The sequence below is a fragment of the Centruroides vittatus genome, unplaced genomic scaffold, assembly GCF_030686945.1.
Source record: "Centruroides vittatus isolate TY-2023 unplaced genomic scaffold, ASM3068694v2 scaffold_2342, whole genome shotgun sequence".
In the NCBI taxonomy this organism is placed as follows: domain Eukaryota; kingdom Metazoa; phylum Arthropoda; class Arachnida; order Scorpiones; family Buthidae; genus Centruroides; species Centruroides vittatus.
Window position 1 is genome coordinate 676,374 of NW_027122688.1, and position 20,490 is coordinate 696,863.

Here is a 20,490-nt window from a genome sequence, read left to right on the forward strand (position 1 = left end):
ATGGATTTTGAGGCATTTGCGCTTTACAGTGAAAATCTTTTTTAACATATAGTTCTGGGAGTTTAGGTTTGTAACAAGATATTCTAGAGTTCGGGAAAACTGATTTTTACAATGAGTCTATTATTATTTTTTTTAAGTTTAACAGTTAGACATAAAAAATCGGTAAGATTTGACAATTATTAGCATAGTTTGTATCTATCATATGAAAAACAAAATTTTAGAGAGTTATAGAGTTTTCGAGATGCTATATAATTTATTTCTGAATTACGAATAATTTACTTAAAGTCAGTAAAAGTTTATTACTTCACTTACTTGCAGAAATATGTCATGTTATAGATATACTGAAAAGTTTACCAAAATTCATTTTTATAACGAATCTATTATTTTTAAAAAGTTAATAGTTAGACATAAGAATCCAGCAATTATTTGTAGGGTTTATATCTATCATGTGAAAAACAAATTTTAAAAAATTAAAATCAGTGGTTCGTTTTCTTAGAGTTTGATATTCTTTAAACTCTTTCTTAATTATATTTAAATAAATACTCAGTAATATAAATTTAAATGTATAGAAATTAATTAAAATAATAATATTATTGATAATAAGTTAATATTAAATACATAAATGTAATCGTATTATATATAAATTTTTAAAATGTATTTAAAACTAATATAATTGTATGTACTATAATATATAACTAATACAGATAGTGTTACGATTTTATTAGGTTTTTAGTTAGTTTAAATAAATAAGTTGTTTTTAAAATAAATTACCTTATTGTTGTAAAATTTATTCTTAAAATTCGTTGATATATAACAATTTACATTGAGGTGAGACGAGTTAATAATTAAAAAATATATATATATTCAGAGTTTTATTTTATAAATTTAATATGTTTAATTAGAGTTTATCAGTTAAATAAATATTATTTCAAAGAAATTATGGTTTAGTATAAACCGTATAGTAATTCAAAGTTTAATAAGTTGGATCAAACAGTATAAATTTGATTTGAAAAAAGACCATTTGTATTATTATTATTATTATCACTATTGCTACTGCACAATTCGAGTAAAATTCTTGTAATATATCTTTTACTTTCATTTCATTATAGTAACTAACTTTTGTAAATTTTAAAAACAAGTTTCATTTCAATTCAATTACAATATAAATTTTAAAAATTATATTTTTATAGATTTCACATTAACAATTTCGTATATCAATAAACATTTCGTATAGTCAGTAAAAAATATTTATGTATGAAATCTTTTCGTTATTTTCTTATTAAATATAAAATAATATCAATCCTAATTTTTATTTATATAAAATTACAGAATATGATGCTGATAGATTTTGAAGCAATTCAACTTATCGATTGTTTGCCATAAAAACATTAAACTGTCCTATAGAAGCTGTAATAAACATTTATGTACATTCCGTTAAAAAGTATCAATTATCAGCAAACACGATTTAAGACGAAAATCTTCCATTCAACACCTTATGTAGACAAATTGTGTTTGTAGCAAGACATACAAACAATTTTGGAAAGATAGATTTTTGTAATAAATTCATTACATTTCTTTATCAAATTAAATTGGAAAAAATAATGTTTATTATATATACCGTTGTATTATTATTGTTTTAATATAAAAAGTAAACTGTAATTTAACTTATTGTTAAATACATCGAAGTAAAACTAAAATGTAATTGATTATAAAACAACCATTACAACCATTCTGTTAAATTTTTTAATAATTTGTATTCTACTAATCTAAAAATGTACTTTCCCAAGCAACAAGGAAATTTTCCTACTGCTCAGTAAAGTTTGATAATCAATTCATTACTTTTTATAATTTATCACCACGAGATAAAAAATCTGTTAAATTTGGAAGTTTCTTACAAGAGATGTTTTTATCATATAAAAATCATAATTTTGGAAGTTGGAAATGTCATAGTAAGGTATATGAAATTTTATTTAACTTATATAAAAAGTACAATATAATTTATTACAAGGAGGAAATATTGAATTTAATTTTTTAAACTTAACCGAAACAATATATAACATAAAAATTTTATCATTTGACATTGAAAAGTTAGAGGTACCTAAATTCTGATAAATTGGCAAAAAATGGACAGATAAAAATTTTTATTTTTATAATGGAACTACAATTATTTAGACATCGAACTTCTTGGGTGTCTAAGATTGGATAATATTTTAAAAATTATTATTACCACAAATATTTTTTAAAGAAATGTTCTTTTCGTGATATTTATCTTTCGAACAATTCTTAATTAAACAAAAACAGATATTTTAAAAATAAATACATTGTATAGGTATTTAATAAATAACTAAGAAATATAATTTAGATTATTGTTATATTGAACTATTTTTGTATTTTACATTGTCTTATTGTTTTTTAAAGTTGTCATGTTTTAATTTACTCTTCATATTAGAACAAATTGTAAAAATTATTAATGCAAATTAATTTTATAATAATAAATTTAATAATTAGAAAGAATATGTTAATTAAACTTTGCTTTACTGTTACAAGATGTTTTATAAAAACTAGAGAAATGAACTCAAAATTTTCTAAATATGTTAAAATAAAATTAATTTAATTTAAATTTGTAATTAGAAAATTAATTTTGTGATCAGTATGGCCCAAACCACTACTACTGCTTTGATATTAACTTTTAAAAGTGTATATTTTGTAAAGCAATTTTAAAGTTACTTTAATTACAATTGATTTCCCAACTACTGTTATGATAAAAATAGTTTTCTGAACTTTAAAACCTATTTAAAACATTTTATGTAACAAGTTATATGCCCATTTTAAAGGTACGGTAAATAAAACAATTGTCATTTCTTTTGTGTTGTATACAAATATGTTTACTTCAATTTTTACTGTTTGTTTTAAGATGTTCTCATTATTATATTATTTACTTAAATAAAGGAATATTACCTGGTATAAAACACAAAAGAGTTATATTAGTGTATGAAAGGATAGATTAATGTAAGAAAACCTTGTGCAAACTTTGGGTATGTTAAAAAAAATGCTTACGTGAGTAATATTCTGTTATGTTACTGATAGTTCACAATTTTTCAGTATAGTACTGAAGAGGGCTTACAGATTAAATAAGCCCAAAATGCTTATGTAACTTGTTTCTTTAATAATGGAAGTTCCTGACCTTAAGGCTCTAAGATAGTCCACCAGATTTTGTTTTTGGATTAAAGAGACATATATACATATGAACGAATAGACAAATATTATTACAGAAAATCTGTAGAAAATTAGAATTTTTGCAGCAATATTTTGTAATGAAAGAAAATATCGAAAAATCAGTCATTAGTGTTGGTAAACTGCAGAAATTGTAAAAGTTGTATAGAAAAATATTTAAATACAATCTGATAAAAACTAAAAGCAATAGCTTTATTCTTTATGCAAATCTTGATCTCACTTTCTTGTCTTTATACTATGGTAACAGTTGTATATTCATACAAATCTTCATATGATAAGTAACAGATTCTTTAAAATATTGAGTAACTGATATCAGAAATTTTTACTGTGGTAATATATAGTATTAAATTATGAATGAAACAATTATAATTGAAAAAAACTTACCTGTAGATGACTCAGAAAATAAAGTTTGAACTGAAAGTAAATAATTACAATGTAATTACAGCACTGAACACAAATTTATAAACATTTTTATAATAGTGGAAGTGAATTAAAAATATATTAAAATATATTTATAGCGTATGGCGAAATATTGTCAGAACCTGGGCCAGAATTTTTTTAATTTAGAGAATTTAATAATTGTAAAAAAGATATATTTAAGTCCGAGATGACAAATACTATGGCGCAAGGTTTTTTCTTTGATAATATTTTCTTCCTAAATAATACTCATCGAAGAAATTCTCGTAAAAATCAGAGATTGAACTAACAGCCAGATCCCGACACAAACTTAGCAAATTTGAGCATCGGAGTAGACAAGACAGAATCCCAAAAAATAAATAAAAGAAGAACGAAGAATAACCAGAAAATTCGCCTGGTCGTTTCTGAACTGTAATCGACGTCCCAGTACTCCGCCAAGTGCCTCTGAACTTGTCGAGTACATGCAGTTTCCATCGGAAGCTTCGAATTAATAAACAATCGACTTGAACCAGTAGTGACCAGTTGTGGATATAAACATTAAAGATTATTAGTAAGACTTTTCAGTAGAAGTAAATAACTCTCCTTCCTCTGTCCAGGTCGCCCAAGCCGGCATAACTGAAGAATCCAGATATTTATAAACACTTTTTGAACATCGTGTAAACAAGCATTTAATAATTGTGTTTTCTATATTAAAAAGATACGTTCCAAGTTATTATAAAAGCATGTAAGTTGAAATAAAATACAATATTTCATTGAAAAATTCATGTAAACAGGGACAAAAAATAAGTGTGGGTTCACCCGGGAGATAGATGGAGTTGTACCTCCTTTTCTCGGCTAACAGGTCGGTGAGACCTGCCCACAGTGACAGATGGCAGTTTCCAGTCTGGAGTTTAATAGTCCCGAGATGTTTGGCTTAATTGTTTGTTAGGTTGAGTGGAGGAAGAGCATGGGCTCGTCGATAAGACAGAGGCGATATTCGAATAAATGACACCAATTAAACAACTAACAGAATTTATTAATAAACCAAAGAGAACGGTTACAGATGCTAACATCGATATGAATGTATTGGCCCTACGTACTAATACCGGGGGGTTACTAACCCGAGAGACAGTTTACGGAATACTGGTCGTCAATCCTCGTCAAGGGGATCGTCGGTGAATTGGATGGAGTTGCGGACAGCGTTCATAATCGGATCGTCAGCGGCGGTGAGACATCGTTGGGACTCGGAGGCTTTCGAGTTCGGCTTGATGCTAGAACAACGAACGATCCCTCTGTCCTTGCGCCCCTCTTTTCATTTCATCTTGTCACGTTACATTTCTCGCAAATTAACGAATTTTGTCCTTACTTCTCCCCTGACTCAGATTCAAAATCCACGGGGAGAGGAACCAAACTTTGGAAAAGAAAATAGTCATTCTCCAGTAAAAAAATTTTCGACTTTTTGTTTCCGATGTCGAAATTTGTACAGAGAACGAAGAATAATGAACGAAAAAATAAATAAAATAATATGAAATGATAAAATTTTAAAATATTTGTTTTGTCGATCGATTCGGACTCTCACATAAGTGTTATACTGATTTGTACAGTACAGTACATGCTTATCAACATAAAACACATTTGCTGTACATAATTGATAGCAAAATAAATTTCATATACATTTTAGTTATATTCTAACTAAAATAGAGTTAATAAATAAATATTGCAGAAATAAAAAATTAACCCTTTCAATAGAAAAATAAATATTAGTTATTATTTGTCGCTACATGATACATAATCGCATATGATTATGACCAAGTTGGCCATATTCGTTATCCTCGCTAGTGAGAACTACCAAATCTGCCAAATGCGAATCCAATAAAAATCGATTCCCCATTAGTAATAACGGGGAAACGTTTTTCCATTTTGAATGGATTGACTACGTTCTAAAAGTTATTGCAGTATTCACTTTTTTTGTCCAAAAATCTCTTATATTCTCTCGTTCTTTTGGTTTTGCAAGTTCCTTGCACGTAGAATTCTTGGTACCCAGCTGAACAAATTATTAAATTTTCCAACGCATTCTACACTTGGAACAATTATTAAAAAATTATTTTTTCCCTCTTCACCAAGTTTTAAGCCAATTCTTTTGCCCAGAGATATTAGACTTTCACCGCCCACAAGATAGTCCAAGATTTTTATTTTTGTTTCTAACGAAATAGCTTTTCTTTTCCTTTTTTTAAGATTAGATATTTTGTACTCGTAATCTACTGTAAAAATTCTAATTAAAATACATACCGAAAACGTAAAACATCATATCTGCCTTTTAAATTGTTTTAATGCTCCTAATAGCACGACCTTATGCTATGCACTTCCTCTGACTAAAATGTTATGTGGCTAATTCAGAAATGATCTAATTGGATGATGCAACACTTGAAACCTTATTTGAACTAATAAATTATTTTTGTAAACTCTCTTTCTTCCTTTTTTTACATTGATGATAATTTTTAAATTGTGTCTTCTTTCTCTTATTTGTTTAGTTGTGTCCGACTCTCGGTTACTCTATGGATCAAAGCTTTCTATGCCTTTCTATCCTGCACAGCCTCCTTCAATTCCGTTATAGATAATTCAGTGTCACTTTTGATTGTGTCGAGCCACCAACTCTTTGGTCGGCCTCGAGCTCTTTTCCTGCTAACCATCTCCAGTACAATCGCCTTCTCAAGGAAGCTGGTTCTGATTATATGACCAAAAAATGACCATTTCTGTTTGGTTATCTGGGCCTCCAGTAAGATTTCGGTTGGACTCTGTCTAAGACAGTTTTGTTGGTGATTCGCGCTGACTATGGAATGCGCAAAAGCCGTCTCTCTAACACCACAGTTCGAAAGCATCTATCCTCCTCCTGTCAGATTCCATTAGATTCCAAGTTTCACATCCATATATGACAATAGGGAAAATAATCGCTTTAACTAATTTGCATTTAATTTGGACGCAGATATCTTTCTTCTTCCAAAAGCTGTTCACGATGATCATCTAGGTTCGTCCAAGGACTATGCGTCTTCTGATTTCGGGACTGCAATCTTCATTACGGTTGATTTTGGACTCAAAGAATATGCAATTTTTCACTACCTCGATTTCTTCACCGTTGATCACTATTTTGACTTCCGTATTCCGTGCAGTAGTCATTATTTTGGTCTTTTTGAAGTGAAGAAGCAGTCCTACCTTTGCACTTTTGTGCTTGACTCTGAGAAGCAGCTGCTCAATGTTTTCCTGATTTTCGGCAAGCAGCGTAATATCGTCCGCATATTGGAGAGTATTGATGGTCCTGCCTCCAATTTTCACTCCAATGTTAGACTCATTGAAATCTGCTTTCCTCATCGCCACCTTTGCATACAGATTGAATAGTGATGGTGAATAGATACAGCCCTGGCGTGTATCCCATCTGATATTTAACCAGTTTGTATCACTATATGGCGTTCTTACAGTAACTTCTTGTCCAGTAAATAACGATCGTATGATCTGGAAGAGATGCGGGATACCCATTTCCTTTAGGCACTTCCACAATTTGTCATGATCAATATAGTCGAAAGCTTTCGAGTAATCAATGAAGCAAATGTATAGAACTTTTTGGTATATCCTCGTTGTTTCCATCATCCAACGAAAATTAGCGATATGATCACCTGTTCCTCTTCGTTTTCGGAAACCTGCCTGTACATCTGGTCTCTTTCTATGGTTGAGTACATAGTCTATTGAATGATCTTCAGTAGAACCTTACTAGCGTATGACATCAAAGCGATGATGCGATATTTCGAGCAATCTTTGGTATCGCCCTTCTTTGGTTTGGAGATAAAAATAGATCTTTTCCAATTCTTTGGCCATTGGCCATTTTTCCGCACACTACGGCAAAGAGCTGTCAGAAGTTTTAATGGTAAAGGTTTCAGTAATTCTGCTGGTATTCCATCGATTCCATGGGCCTTGTGGCTGGCCAGCTGTTTGAGTGCCCATGCTAGCTTTTCTTCTAAGATGTCTGATTCCAGCTCTATCAGTTCTTCTTCTTCTATACCTTGGGTATCAACTTCCGTTTCACTGGCTTAAAGTTGTTCTGTGTATTCCTTCCATTTTTCTTTGATTGCGTGTTAATCATGTAATTCATGCCCATCTTGGCCATTGACAGCTGCTTTATGTTCGATAAATGGTGTTCGGGGTTTCTTCACATAAGCGAAGCATTGGCTAATGAGGCCTTTCTGAGCTACTGCTGCTTTCATTTTCTTGCACTGTTCCCAGAATTTACTTTTAACTTTCCTGGCTTATTTTGCGAACTCAGTAGTAGTAACGCATTGAAAAAACAAAGACGGTTTTTTCTTGCACCGTGTTAAAAAAATAAACCGTGTAAAAACGACCTTAAAAGAAAAGACTTAGGTGTATATAACAAGATTACTTGAAAAAGACAAATGAATTTTACAAAATTATTTCACATGATGAACGAAATCTAGATTTTTATAAAATACTAGTTAAAAAAGAAAGAACACAGTTTTTCAAAGTTTTGTTAATTTAAATGTTTTTAAATTGAATCTAAGAATTTAACATTTAATCTTTACAGTACAAAATAAAATTTATACATTTGGCAAGGCCATGCCACTGTTGTCATTGAATAAAAAACAACTTCACGGTACGTGCAACTCTTCAAATTTTCTTTATTTGCGAAGCTTATTCAAGAAAACAGCTTTATCTATTTAAAAAGGGCTTTGTGATATACACCTAATTCCTTCATTAGTTACGTTGTTTAAAAGCACACATAGCATCTGTAAGACACTGCAATTTTTACTTAATTTTTAAAATTATTATAAATATATTAAAAACTACAATTATATCTAAATTTTCTGTATTTTAGTGTACTATTTAACAATATAAAATGCTTTCGAGTTGAAGAAAATAAATTGTTTTGTTCACCTTAGGGTAGTTTGTTTCAAAAACAAAAAAGTAAACATATCATATGTCAACTAACTACAAGTTATCTTAAGTTACATCAACTAACATGGCGTTTGAGTGAAAATTCAGAGGAAAATGCTATTTTTCAACATAAAAAAGTAATACTTTATTACTCTCGAACGTGAAGCTGAAGAGACCAGATCTCATCCTAACTGCTAATTGTTTTATGATTCTGTAAAGAAAACCTTTCTTTTCGTTACAAGAAATGTCAATATTGTTGTTTTATTCTACTTGGATTAATTTTTTTTAACATTTAAAATTCTATAATTTTATTTTTCATTTTATTTTGCGAGATGGTCACGCTGTCTCAAAAATCCTTATACATAATAACGAGACTCCACCAGCGTAAAAAACAAACGTAAAAACTCTAGCCATAATTACTGTTAATCACGTGATCATGATATTTTACGCCGAGAAGGGCGTAAAACAAGCGAAAAGGCAATTGAGTTTAAGGCCAGGAACACATGCGTAAAATCTAGTATAAAGCAGACAGCGTAAAAATTTTTCTGAAATTTTGGCTTAAACAGAACTGTAAAAAGAGTAGAGCATGTCTCCACTTTTTACGCCGTAGAATTTTTATGCCAAAATGCTTCCAATAAAAAGAAGTCTTTTCTGTGACGTCAAAGTAGACACGTGGTTTTTATTCTAATAATGGCGGCAATGATGGCTAACCCTATAATTGTGACGGTCTCGAAAAAACGAAAAATAAATTAAATAGAGGGGTTTATTGAATCCGTTCGACCACATCACTGTCATGTATAAAGACACTGTATTTAAACAATGTTTATGGATGGCTGTAGGTGCAAAATTTCAACTAACAGGTAGGTCTAATAGATCGATATATAGGACTAGTATTTAGATCACACGTTCTTTATTTAAATTCGGAATACAAGTGTATTAATTTAAATTTTCTATATTATAGCAGAGGAAGTGGAGAAGAAATGGAAGGTAGAAACGGATATATATATGAGAGGAAAAAATTAATAAAATTAGCACTGTTAGTGGCAGTGGTGTTTCATATTACGCCAGAATTTTTACTTATATGTGTTCTGGCATAAAAGCGTAAAACAGAAACTGAACTGAAAGTTGATTTTTGATTCAGTTTTCTGCCACACAATTTTACGCATGTGTGTTCTTGGCCTAACTTAAAAAATATATATGTCGCTCGAAATATTACATAAACCAGCAACCTTTGTGTCTGATTGTTTAAACAGAAATCTGTAATAAAGTGCATATTACAACTTCGGGCCTTCCTTCTCTTGTGTATGATGTCTCAAATTTCATAATTAGAAAAATATTAAAATAATTAATCAATGCATAAAATAAGTTAATAAGAGTGAAAAGCTGAACATTTATTGATAACAGCCACGTTTCGAAAAAATGCCATGCAATTTGCATAGAGTTAATTGCGTGCCTTGCGTTATATGCAAAACAACGTTTATAAACTTTTCACGACTTAAAAAAAATCTAAAAATCTTACTTTTTTTCAATTTCTCAAACCATAGAAAATCAACACCTACATTTTTTCATTGTGTGCCGAAATTTTAACAAGAATAAATCTGGACGTTTCCAAATGCCAAATTAATCCGTCAGGAAAAAATGTGCAGAAATGTTGAGGCCTTTGCTTGTATCTTTGAATTAGAAGTAATTAGTGCAATTCATCAAAATATCAATGTAAAACGAATTTATCTTTACATAATACTGTTTCTTTTATTTTTTGCTCTTACTGAATATCTGCATCAATTAAAATTAATTTAAAATTGGCCATTGCATTTATTTTTCACAACACGGTTTTCGTATTTTGTTATTGTCACATGACATTCTTACGATCATAGCTTGATGAAACATTTAATACTTCTAATCTTGCAACAATTAATATTTTTCATTATTTTGTAAGATCCCACACTACAGTTTTATTTTAAAAAAATGAATATTTTAAATAATTTTTTGAACAAGATGTTAATAAAAGAGAAAATTTTAAAAAAGCGACAAGGAAGAAATAATATCTTGATAAAGATAACATTTCTCATTTAACGACTTTTCTTTTCAGACAAACTACTCATACATACATAAAAGTAAAGATAAAATTTACAATGGAATGATGATTTGTTGTTCAATCGGATGTTGCTTATTTGGTCATGTCTTGACTCAGACAGAACATAAGAGGTTATAATAAGACCACCAAATAGTCAACAAAATCGAATAGTTGCACCCAAGCTGTAGACTCACGATCTTTTCCATTTCTAATGTTCAGTTCAATGGTCTCCTTTTCGTACAGTTCAATCGACTAATCGCACTCCAGTCCTACCAATCCTTAAACATTCAAACCGCTACGTAAGTCAACCTTTGACGCAATATCCGTTGCCAGAAGGAAAAAGAGAACTTTTACAAAACCGTTAATTCGGTAGTTGAAAAGTAATCAATGTGCGACCGGATGTAAAACGTCGTTCGATGATAGGTTTTAATTATAAGATAGCTTCCAAGCAGCTACAGTTGAAAAGTGTCGAAAGTTAATGTTATTATTATACATCTTATATAATTTAGAATTCTTTTAATTAATTATTCAACGATGTTTATTTTTTATTTTTTAAGTCTTAGAAATAAATATACTCCTGTCAATAAACGTAGTTTTGTTTTACAAATTTTGGTCATTGCGTGCATCAGTTTCGATGTTCCTAGTCTTTCCTCCATCCATCCACATTTATCCACATATGGTGGTGATAGCACGCGTTTATCTCAAAGTGCAGAAAAAATATGGGTTTCATGTGTTTACACCAAAACACAGCTGGTATCAGAAGTATAATATGTGTCTGTCAATGAGCCTTTGCGATGTTTCGGGCAAAAGATACAACGAAACATAAACAGTAATAGTTCACTCCTTTAATGTAGACTGCATAAATACTAGGTATAAAAAAAATACCGTGATCATACACAATACATAGACGCAGTGTCTGCTGCCCAAATTTGAACTGTCTGCTATGTCAGCAGACAGTTCATATTTGCCAAAAAAAATGCCAAAAATACAGTTTTCTGAAACTAATGCGAATGATACTGAACATCGTCGCTTCTGGAATTTAGAATTGTTACGTCACAAATTAAAACTTTAAAATAAGTTTTAATTTGTGTCTTTGACTTCGTGCCCATATTTGGTTTTAAACGCATTATTTTTTCATTAGTTCATTTTACACACAGGCAACCTTCCTGTTTACACAATCTCCACAAATTTTGATGTTTTGTATAATACTTTGAGCAATATGTATTTTTGAATTATGGTATATTTGAAATTGCACCACTATTTCTTAACAACAAATAAAATAAAGTATGGAATGTACTCCTTGAAACAGTAGTTTTCTAATGATAAACATTCTAATAAATACAATAAAACAATTTCATTGTCATTTGACCCACTTTTAATTGAGAAGGGAGTGTTTGTTTACAAGGTCATAAAACAATTATTGACTTCCACTGGGGAAGTGCGGATAGGTCTATTACTTTAAGGAAAAAAGCATGAACCAAACTTTACTACCCTGACTTTGAAAGATAGCATCTTTTTTTGAATTTAACACAAAAGTCATGTCATATAGTTTTAGTTGAGATAATTTATAGCTAGTTGTAATTTGATATGTTTATTTTCTCATTTGTTGATTCACTTACACATGAAAAGCTTATTTTTTCAATCCATGAGTATTTTAAATTATTATAAAGTATATAAAGTGCAGAAGTTAAAGATATAATTTTAGCTTTTGATGCGATGTCCATTTTTTTACAATATTGGTTAAATATCAGTAGTGTCTGTGAGATGCTATGCAACTCTAAGGCTACGGATACTGTGGATGCATAAAGATCTCTCTATATTGCTGTCTGCCATATAGAGAGATCTTTATGCATACATATGTAAATTTGTATGTACGTATTTCCGTACTCGTTTTCATTTTGTGCAGTTTACTATTTCAAATAAGCCTGTGACCACACTAAATTCAACAACCTGTACAATACTAACCCTCCTGCCACAAGGTGGAATATTAGGACATATGTCACAAGGCCCTGTTGTATATACGACACACAGCTAAAAAAGCAGCTTTTCCCCTTGTGAATCAGGTTTGCTTGGTTTAAATAAATAAATACACGTTAAAGAAGATATGTACATTTACAAAACTTACAAAATTGTGTTTAGTTAGAAACTAACTTTTTTTTTATTTTCAAAATTACAATTAGAATTCCAAAATTCCTGGAATGCAGCAAATTTATAGCTTTTTTTCTAAGATCCCTTGTAGTTTTTGTATCAAAATGTACTGCACTCAGTAGAAATTCAAATCTATTTTCTGTCATCATGCATCGAAACAAAGGTGGATGGACCATAAATGTAAAAAAATATCTCCTTTACATCAATCCCAATATTTTTAGGACCCCAGACATGTACAACTGGCCTATAAGAAATCTGATCTCTGTTGAATCAGTTCTATTGATGTACAGTACCATTCTGTTCACTTGTACCTCTCTGCTTTACGGGCAATTTCTTTGTTGGTGTATTTCACCAATAGGTCAATCATTCCATCAGTGATAGATAATGAAAATATTTCACTCTTCTTGACAAGGTTCTTTGCTCTACCTTTAGGTCCTGGAAAATGGGTTGTTATGTTTTTTCATAGAATGCGTGAAAACTTATTTAAAACAGGCATATCTGACCAAGTAGTTCCTAAATCGCCTAAATTCTATATTTTCCATGTCACTCATGAAAAAAGTTTCATCTGCAGAAAAATCTGACATAGTGTCATCAGAGAGTGAAATGGTGTCTTCCACATCATCATCATTTTGTAAGATTTCATCGCTCGTTTAACTACACGAGTCGTTGATTCTTTCGTATTCGTAATCTGTATCTTCAGCCTGTTGCCGTAACAATACTTGACGAATTTCTTCATCCGTAGTAAACCCTTGATATTCTGTCATAGGAACCTGCCAAACAACGGTATATAATCAAGAAATACCTCTTTAGGCTTTTCCTACATGATGAAAAAAGATAACGTACATCACAAGGGGGTGTCGTAACCGACACCAAAGCAGAGTGTGCCCTAATAGTACCTAAATTATGAGAAGAACTGTAGGTCAACGACTTATCTTTTCACCCCTCTGTTTTGATAACTACTGCCTGATAGGGAAATTTATGGTCACATCCCCAAAACTAGCATTTTTTCATGTGCAAACAAAAACAAACAAGATGTGTCGGATCCAACATTGCCTTGTGGGAGGAGGGCTAATAATTCAAACCTGCTTAAATATATACTATGATAATATGTCACTTACTTTTACATCCTAATAGTTCAATCTGAAGTATAAAGATTAATGCTCCGCTTCTTTTATTCGAGTGTTCGACAGTGAAGTTAAAAAAACCAGCTTCAACAGCATACGGAAAAAAATATGTTACATTTTCCATATTCGTATTTACAACATGCTTCTGAAAAAATATAATAATTTCATAAATATTATTGAAATTTATATGATCAAAAAATTTTCTGTTATAAAATCTTGTTAATTCAAAGATTAAGAAATAATAAAAATCCCAACTTTCTGTTAAACTCAAGACTTAACATATATTCAATTTTCTCAAATTTTTCTGTTTGTAAATTTCGCATAGTACATTTAAAATAATATTGTATTTGTTCATATTGCAGAAATATTACTTTCGCGAAGCAGCAAAAAAAAGTAAAGTGACTTTAGAAAATGTATTTATTGATTATAGTAATCATCACAATTAATATTATAATTGTATCAATTAATACTAATAATTTTTTATAGCTGTACAGCTTTGCTTCCACATTATTTATCTAACTATCTATATATAATTGAGAAGTTTGTTTGTTTGTTTGCTATACATTCCTAGGCCATTCGACCAATTACTACAAAACTTGATAGTTACATTCAAATACCTCCAACTTAGGGGTTGTCATATGTCCCTGCCCCGAGTTTTGCTTCAATTTCTATAAATCAATTAATTTTTTATCTACATTAAAATTTCTGCATTACAAAAAAAGGCAAAAAATGTTAACAAAATAATTATCTAAATATATCTCTTACAAGTAACAAATATAATTTTAAAAAGTTTAAGTTTTAAAGTTTAAATACAGTATTATATTTACCGAATTACTGAGACAATGATATAGCATGAAATAGATATGCCATTACTTCATTACTGTAACGGATAACATATAACACTTGCCTGTGTGAAATTAGTAGTGTTTTGCCCCATAAATAATACTTTTCCAATAGACTTGTGTTGGTTATGTACCTAACTCCATTTTGGAAAAATTTCTGTATTGAAATAATGTCACTTCTGATAGAAATCAAAAAGTTCGTATGTTGTCCTTTTCACGTCTCATTTCTACGTCTCATTTCTACGTCTCATTTCTACTATCATTTATATAACTTTTTTCTCGAGATTAATGAAAAAAAGACAGTCAGAGAAAAGTCGGTAGAAATTTATGTGTCTATAATTTTTTTAAATTAAAATTCAATAATTTTCCTATAAATGCAATATCCACTCAGCAGTGAGCAACGTATATATACATCAAGGGCGATCATGTCGCAGTGGTGAGCGACGTATATATCCGCAAAAAATTCATATAAAATACCTGGACAATTATGTGACGTCATAGAATTTTCACGAGTAGTTGGATTTTTCAACTTTGTATTGGAATATCCTTTAGTTCTCGAGAAATTATGATAAAAGAGAAAAAATTAAAATAAATATGAAATTTTAGATGGCCATCTATCAACACCAATCGAATTTAAATCTCCCGCGATCATCTGATTGGTTAAAAAAATTAATATTATTAATTGGCTCGAGTCAGAAAAAAGGAGGTCTGACTTCTTTAAATCACGCTATGGCAAGAGCTCTGATGCAGACATGGAAAAGCGACAGCCTACGTCATCCGTCTAACGGTCCTTGTCTTACCTACTTTTTGTGAAATCAACATTTGAGTGAAACGTAATAAAACGTAGTAATTTATAGTAAAACGGTTTTCTATAATATTCGTAGTAGTTTGTAAAACTTGAATTTCAATTTAGTAAGTATTATTTAGTTCGGAAGCATTAAAAATACATCATTAAGTAAGAGAATTACATAAAACTTTATTTTTTAGTATAATACAATTCACAAAATCAAAAGTTCATATATCGTAATATAATACGAAAAACTACATCGAAACATATAAAGTCAACTAATTTACTTAAATTCAGTTCATTATACGACTGTCGATACTTTTGCCTTCCTCAGTTTCACCAAACAAAATTCGAAATCTTTAATTAATCCTATAAATATTTCAGCACCATTACTATTCGAATGATGTATTATTATATCAAGCTGAATTTGATATAATTTGGAATTGTCATTACAAATACAACTGAAAAATATTTTTGACAAAAAGCACTAGGCCATAATTATCAAATCAAAACTTTTAAAGTATAAATTTTTCTAACATTTTCTGGTAGAGTAATACGTAATAATACTTTTATCTAGTAGTCCTACCATATTCTACTGTCTATATTCACATCTATTCAGTTTCATCTAATTACACTAAATTGGTAGACATGTCTAAATAACATGCTTATAAACACTAAAAAACATAAATGTTTTATAACTAGATCTAGATAATTAATTGCACAAATAAATTAGTAGTCCAATAATACATACTTCCACTTGCATCCAAGTATTATATTCAAAGATCAGTTTTCGCTAATTGTCGAAAAATAAATTATTTTCAACTTTTCTTCCTGTAAACAAGTTCAAAGTAAACTTTACACCTTAAAATATCCATTAAAACAACGGAAAATGTATCGATCCACGTAATAAATATTTATTGAAGTAAACTTCGAAAGATAATAAGAATATACAAACAGCAAACCGAACTTTACGAAATCTGGGCTGTACTGATGCATATACAATATACAAAATGAAAATGCTTCTGTCCAATATCATCACGTGATGAAAAGTTTTTCTGAATAAACGCTAAAAGATTTTTAAAATTCTCACTTGAAACCCGATGAATTTAATTAACAAACAATAACTAAATCTGTTTAATAAAGATTAATAATTTGCCATTATAATTATGTAAATTAGATATAAAAAAAATCACTGCGCAAAATCTCCCGCGAACCATCAGATGACTGTTACGTCAGGCAGAGGCTTTCCTGCATAAAGATTATCACAAATATTAGAAATATACAAATTAGATATGAGATAGATCACTGGGAAATCTCCTACCAAGATAAAATAGCTTTTGGTCACGTGGTCACCAAGAAATGTGAAGAAATATGTCTAAAGTTTAATGTTCGTGTACAAATTAATAAATTTTAACAAATGTCATCGTTCAAAATTTAATGTTTCTGTACAAATTAGTAAATTGTAACAAATTTCATCAAAGACAATAGCATAATTTTCAGCTTACCTAAACTACAATAAATGATTATTTCTTCGAAAGAAGTCGATATACCCGAATAAATAATAATTATTCAATAGTGCTTTTATCCATTTTAAGTTGATATTGTAAAAATTCAGTCATTTAATTTGTGTGGCTTTTATCATTTAGAATTTCTGAGCATTTTACTGTGGAATTCTATTTAGTAAACACAAACAAAGATAAGCTATTAAATATAAACAGCACAGTACAATAACTTTTGTGTAAATTGAGTGTAAATACAGAAAAATGAATTATATCAAAAATGGGACAAACAAGCTTATATTCCCAGAACAGAGCTTATAATTCGTTGTTATTTTCAGCCTGTTCCTACTTCGACTGTTTTATGTTGTTAAAAAGTTTATATTTTAAGATAAAAGTACATCTTCTTAGTGAAGAAAGATAAAAGTCTCAAAAAATAATATTCACACAGAAATATTCATGTATGTCGATAATACAGATGTATAATTTTTCGATATTTAAAATAATATCACGAGAAAACATTAGATATATGAAATACAGGCCATAAAATATTTCTTTCTGTCTAACAAATTATAGATTAAACAGGTTTATTTAGAAAAATTCAATCGCGAATAACTGACGTTAAATATACAGAGGGTAAAACAGTGTGCTTTTTATGTGAGAGTATCTGCGTTTACAAATTAACAGAATTTTTAGCTTTTATACACATTATTATGCTATAAACGAGGAAACTATGTTCAATAAATAAGACATACTACAGAAAGAATAATAAAAAAGAGTCAGTCCGTTGTAACTAATGTAATATTGAAAGTTTTATTCATATAGATAATTAATTTCATCAAGAAACATTTCTCCTGAAGAAAATTTTCGATATTTCACGTAAATATAAGTAAATTTTACTATAATTTAAATAAAAACATATTTTTCCCCCACACATAGCTTTCTCCTCCTCTTACTCTTACACTTGGAACATTCCATTTCATAATTTGGTGTAATGACAACGTTTAAAATGACTTCTAAATAAAATAATAATACTTAAAGTAGGTTAAAATATAATGTAATGGATCTCAGGTGTATTCAAAATAAAGTAATAATGGATATAGTAATTCTTTGTCACATGCTTCATGTGTTAAAATTTGAAGCTGTAATTGAAGGTTATATAAAGAAACAAAATGTTTATATTATCAATTGTTATAAAAGATAACTTATTTTGAAGTAGAAAAACAAAATAAGACAGAAGAAACAGACAATCACACGATATGCTTTCATGGACATTCTATAATTCATTTCAGATTTCTAATATCGACAAACAAATATTTTTTTGTGTGTGAAAATCATATTTCGATACGTTTATCTTTCTTCACTAAGAACATCTTAAAATATTAACTTTTTACAGACATAAAACAGTCGAAGTAGGAACAGGATGAAAATGACTACGAATTATAAGCGGTTTTGGGGATATAAGCTTGTTTGTCCCATCTTTGATATAATTCATTTTTTCTGTATTTACACTCAATTTACAAAAAAGTTATTGTATTGTGCTGTTTATATTTAATAGCTTATCTTTGTTTGTGTTTACTAAATTGAATTTCACAGTAAAATATTCGGAAACTCTAAATTATAAAAGCCACACAAATTAGATGGCTTAATTTTTACAATATCGACTTAAAATGGATAAAGGTATTATTAAATAATTATTATTTATTCGTGTATATCGACTTCTTTCGAAGAATTAATCATTTATTGTACAGTTTATGTAAGCTGAAAAATTAAATTTTAAACATATTTCTTTTTATTTCTTGGTGATCAGGTAACCGAAAGCTATTTTTATCTTGGCAAGAGATTTCTCGGTGATCTATCTCATATCTAATTTGCATATTTCTAATATTTTTGATAATTGTTGTTAAACAGATCTAGACATTTTATATTATTTAAATTTGACTGGATTAATTAAATAATTATATAAAAATTTTAGTGTTTAATGTAAAGCTTCAATGGCAGGTGACGTTGTAAGTTTTCCCATGACGTGTAGTTGGCAGAGAATTTGCTCAGTGATCTTTACTATATCTAATTTGCATAATTATAATGGTAAATTATTAATCTTTATTAAACAGATTTAGTTATTGTGTATTAATTAAATTCATCGGGTTTCATGAAAGAATTATTTAAGACTTTTAGCGTTTATCAAAAACTTTTCATGTGATGAAATTTTTCACAGTAGCACCCTATATGAATCAGTTGGTGGCAGATTTTTGTAGACTTTGGCTTGGTGTTTCTGTGTTTCTCGTTTTTTTCGAAGTTCACTGCGATAAAGTTTTATTACGTGGATCCATACATTTTGGATTGTTTTTTACGGAAAAAAGGTGGAAATCTTACTTTGAATTTAAAACTTGTTTTTCAGAATATGCTACTTTACAGAAAGGAAAGTTTAAAAGTAATTTATTTTCGACCACTAGCATGGACTGTTCTTGGTTTGGATATAAGTGAAGGCATGTATTACAGGTTTACTAATTTATTTGTGCATATAATTATCTAGTTTTAATTTCAAAACATTATGTTTTTTAGTGTTTATAAGCATGTTTTTAGACATTTCTACCAATTTAGTGATAAAACGTAGAACTAGGTCAAAGACCGATTGCAGGATTTTAGGAGATCTTATACTTTAACAATTTGTTTCGATTATTATGGTTAGTGTTTATGTGTATTGCTGTAGTGTGAATTACATCGTTTTACTATATCAGAAAAAGTAGGTCACACATTAGATTGCTGACTGTTCACTTTTTCAGAGTGAAGTTGACTCTCTCAGTGAAGTGTGTTTTAGGGAAGTTATTCTTTTTTTTCTGATGCATGCCAATGATGAATATTTTTTTAAAAAATTAAATATCGGTCAATGACAATAACACATGTAATAATTCTGAAAATGAGTATAAAAATATTTCTACATTTTTTTGTTTTGTTGTTTCTTGTGGTTTAATTTATTTAAATTTATTATATGTAAAGTAAGTTTAGTTACCAAACGCTAATATTTTAAACCGCTTTAATATTTTGGTGTAAATTTGAACAACGGATTTTAAAATTTTAAATAAAAGATATACTGAAATTTTTTTTTATTTACATTGATTACATCACTTCTACAGAAAGTAGAAGACGAGACGACCTTCACCCACATTTCAGTCTGGGGGGAAAGGCCGACAGGCGTCGTAGTTGTAAACATAACAACCTTTATGTCATCTATGGTTGTGGATGAAATTCGTTAACCGTCAATTAAATTTTTTTTGCATTTGATTCGCAGGTTGGAAAAAATCGTCATGACTTAAATGCCTAAAACTCTAAAAAATTATATAAAATTGAAAATAAATTCAAAACTTGAAAAAATCGTAACGGATGGAAAACCACAAAAGAATTTAATATAAATTTAAAAGAATGATTTTAGCAAAAAATTTTTGCGAAA

General features: G+C 29.4%; 1 protein-coding gene across 1 annotated transcript in view; it reads right to left on the bottom strand.

Moving 5' to 3' along the window:
- The window catches only part of LOC136987494 (mucin-6-like), a 294,367-nt gene that overhangs the window by 126,474 nt on the left and 147,403 nt on the right, over positions 1-20,490 (bottom strand). The window contains exons 31-32 of the mRNA XM_067285227.1: positions 13,909-14,059; positions 3,619-3,648 (exon numbers count right to left, since the gene is read on the bottom strand). Of these exons, the coding sequence (XP_067141328.1) occupies positions 3,619-3,648; positions 13,909-14,059 (181 nt within the window). The remainder of the gene's footprint in view (positions 1-3,618; positions 3,649-13,908; positions 14,060-20,490) is intronic.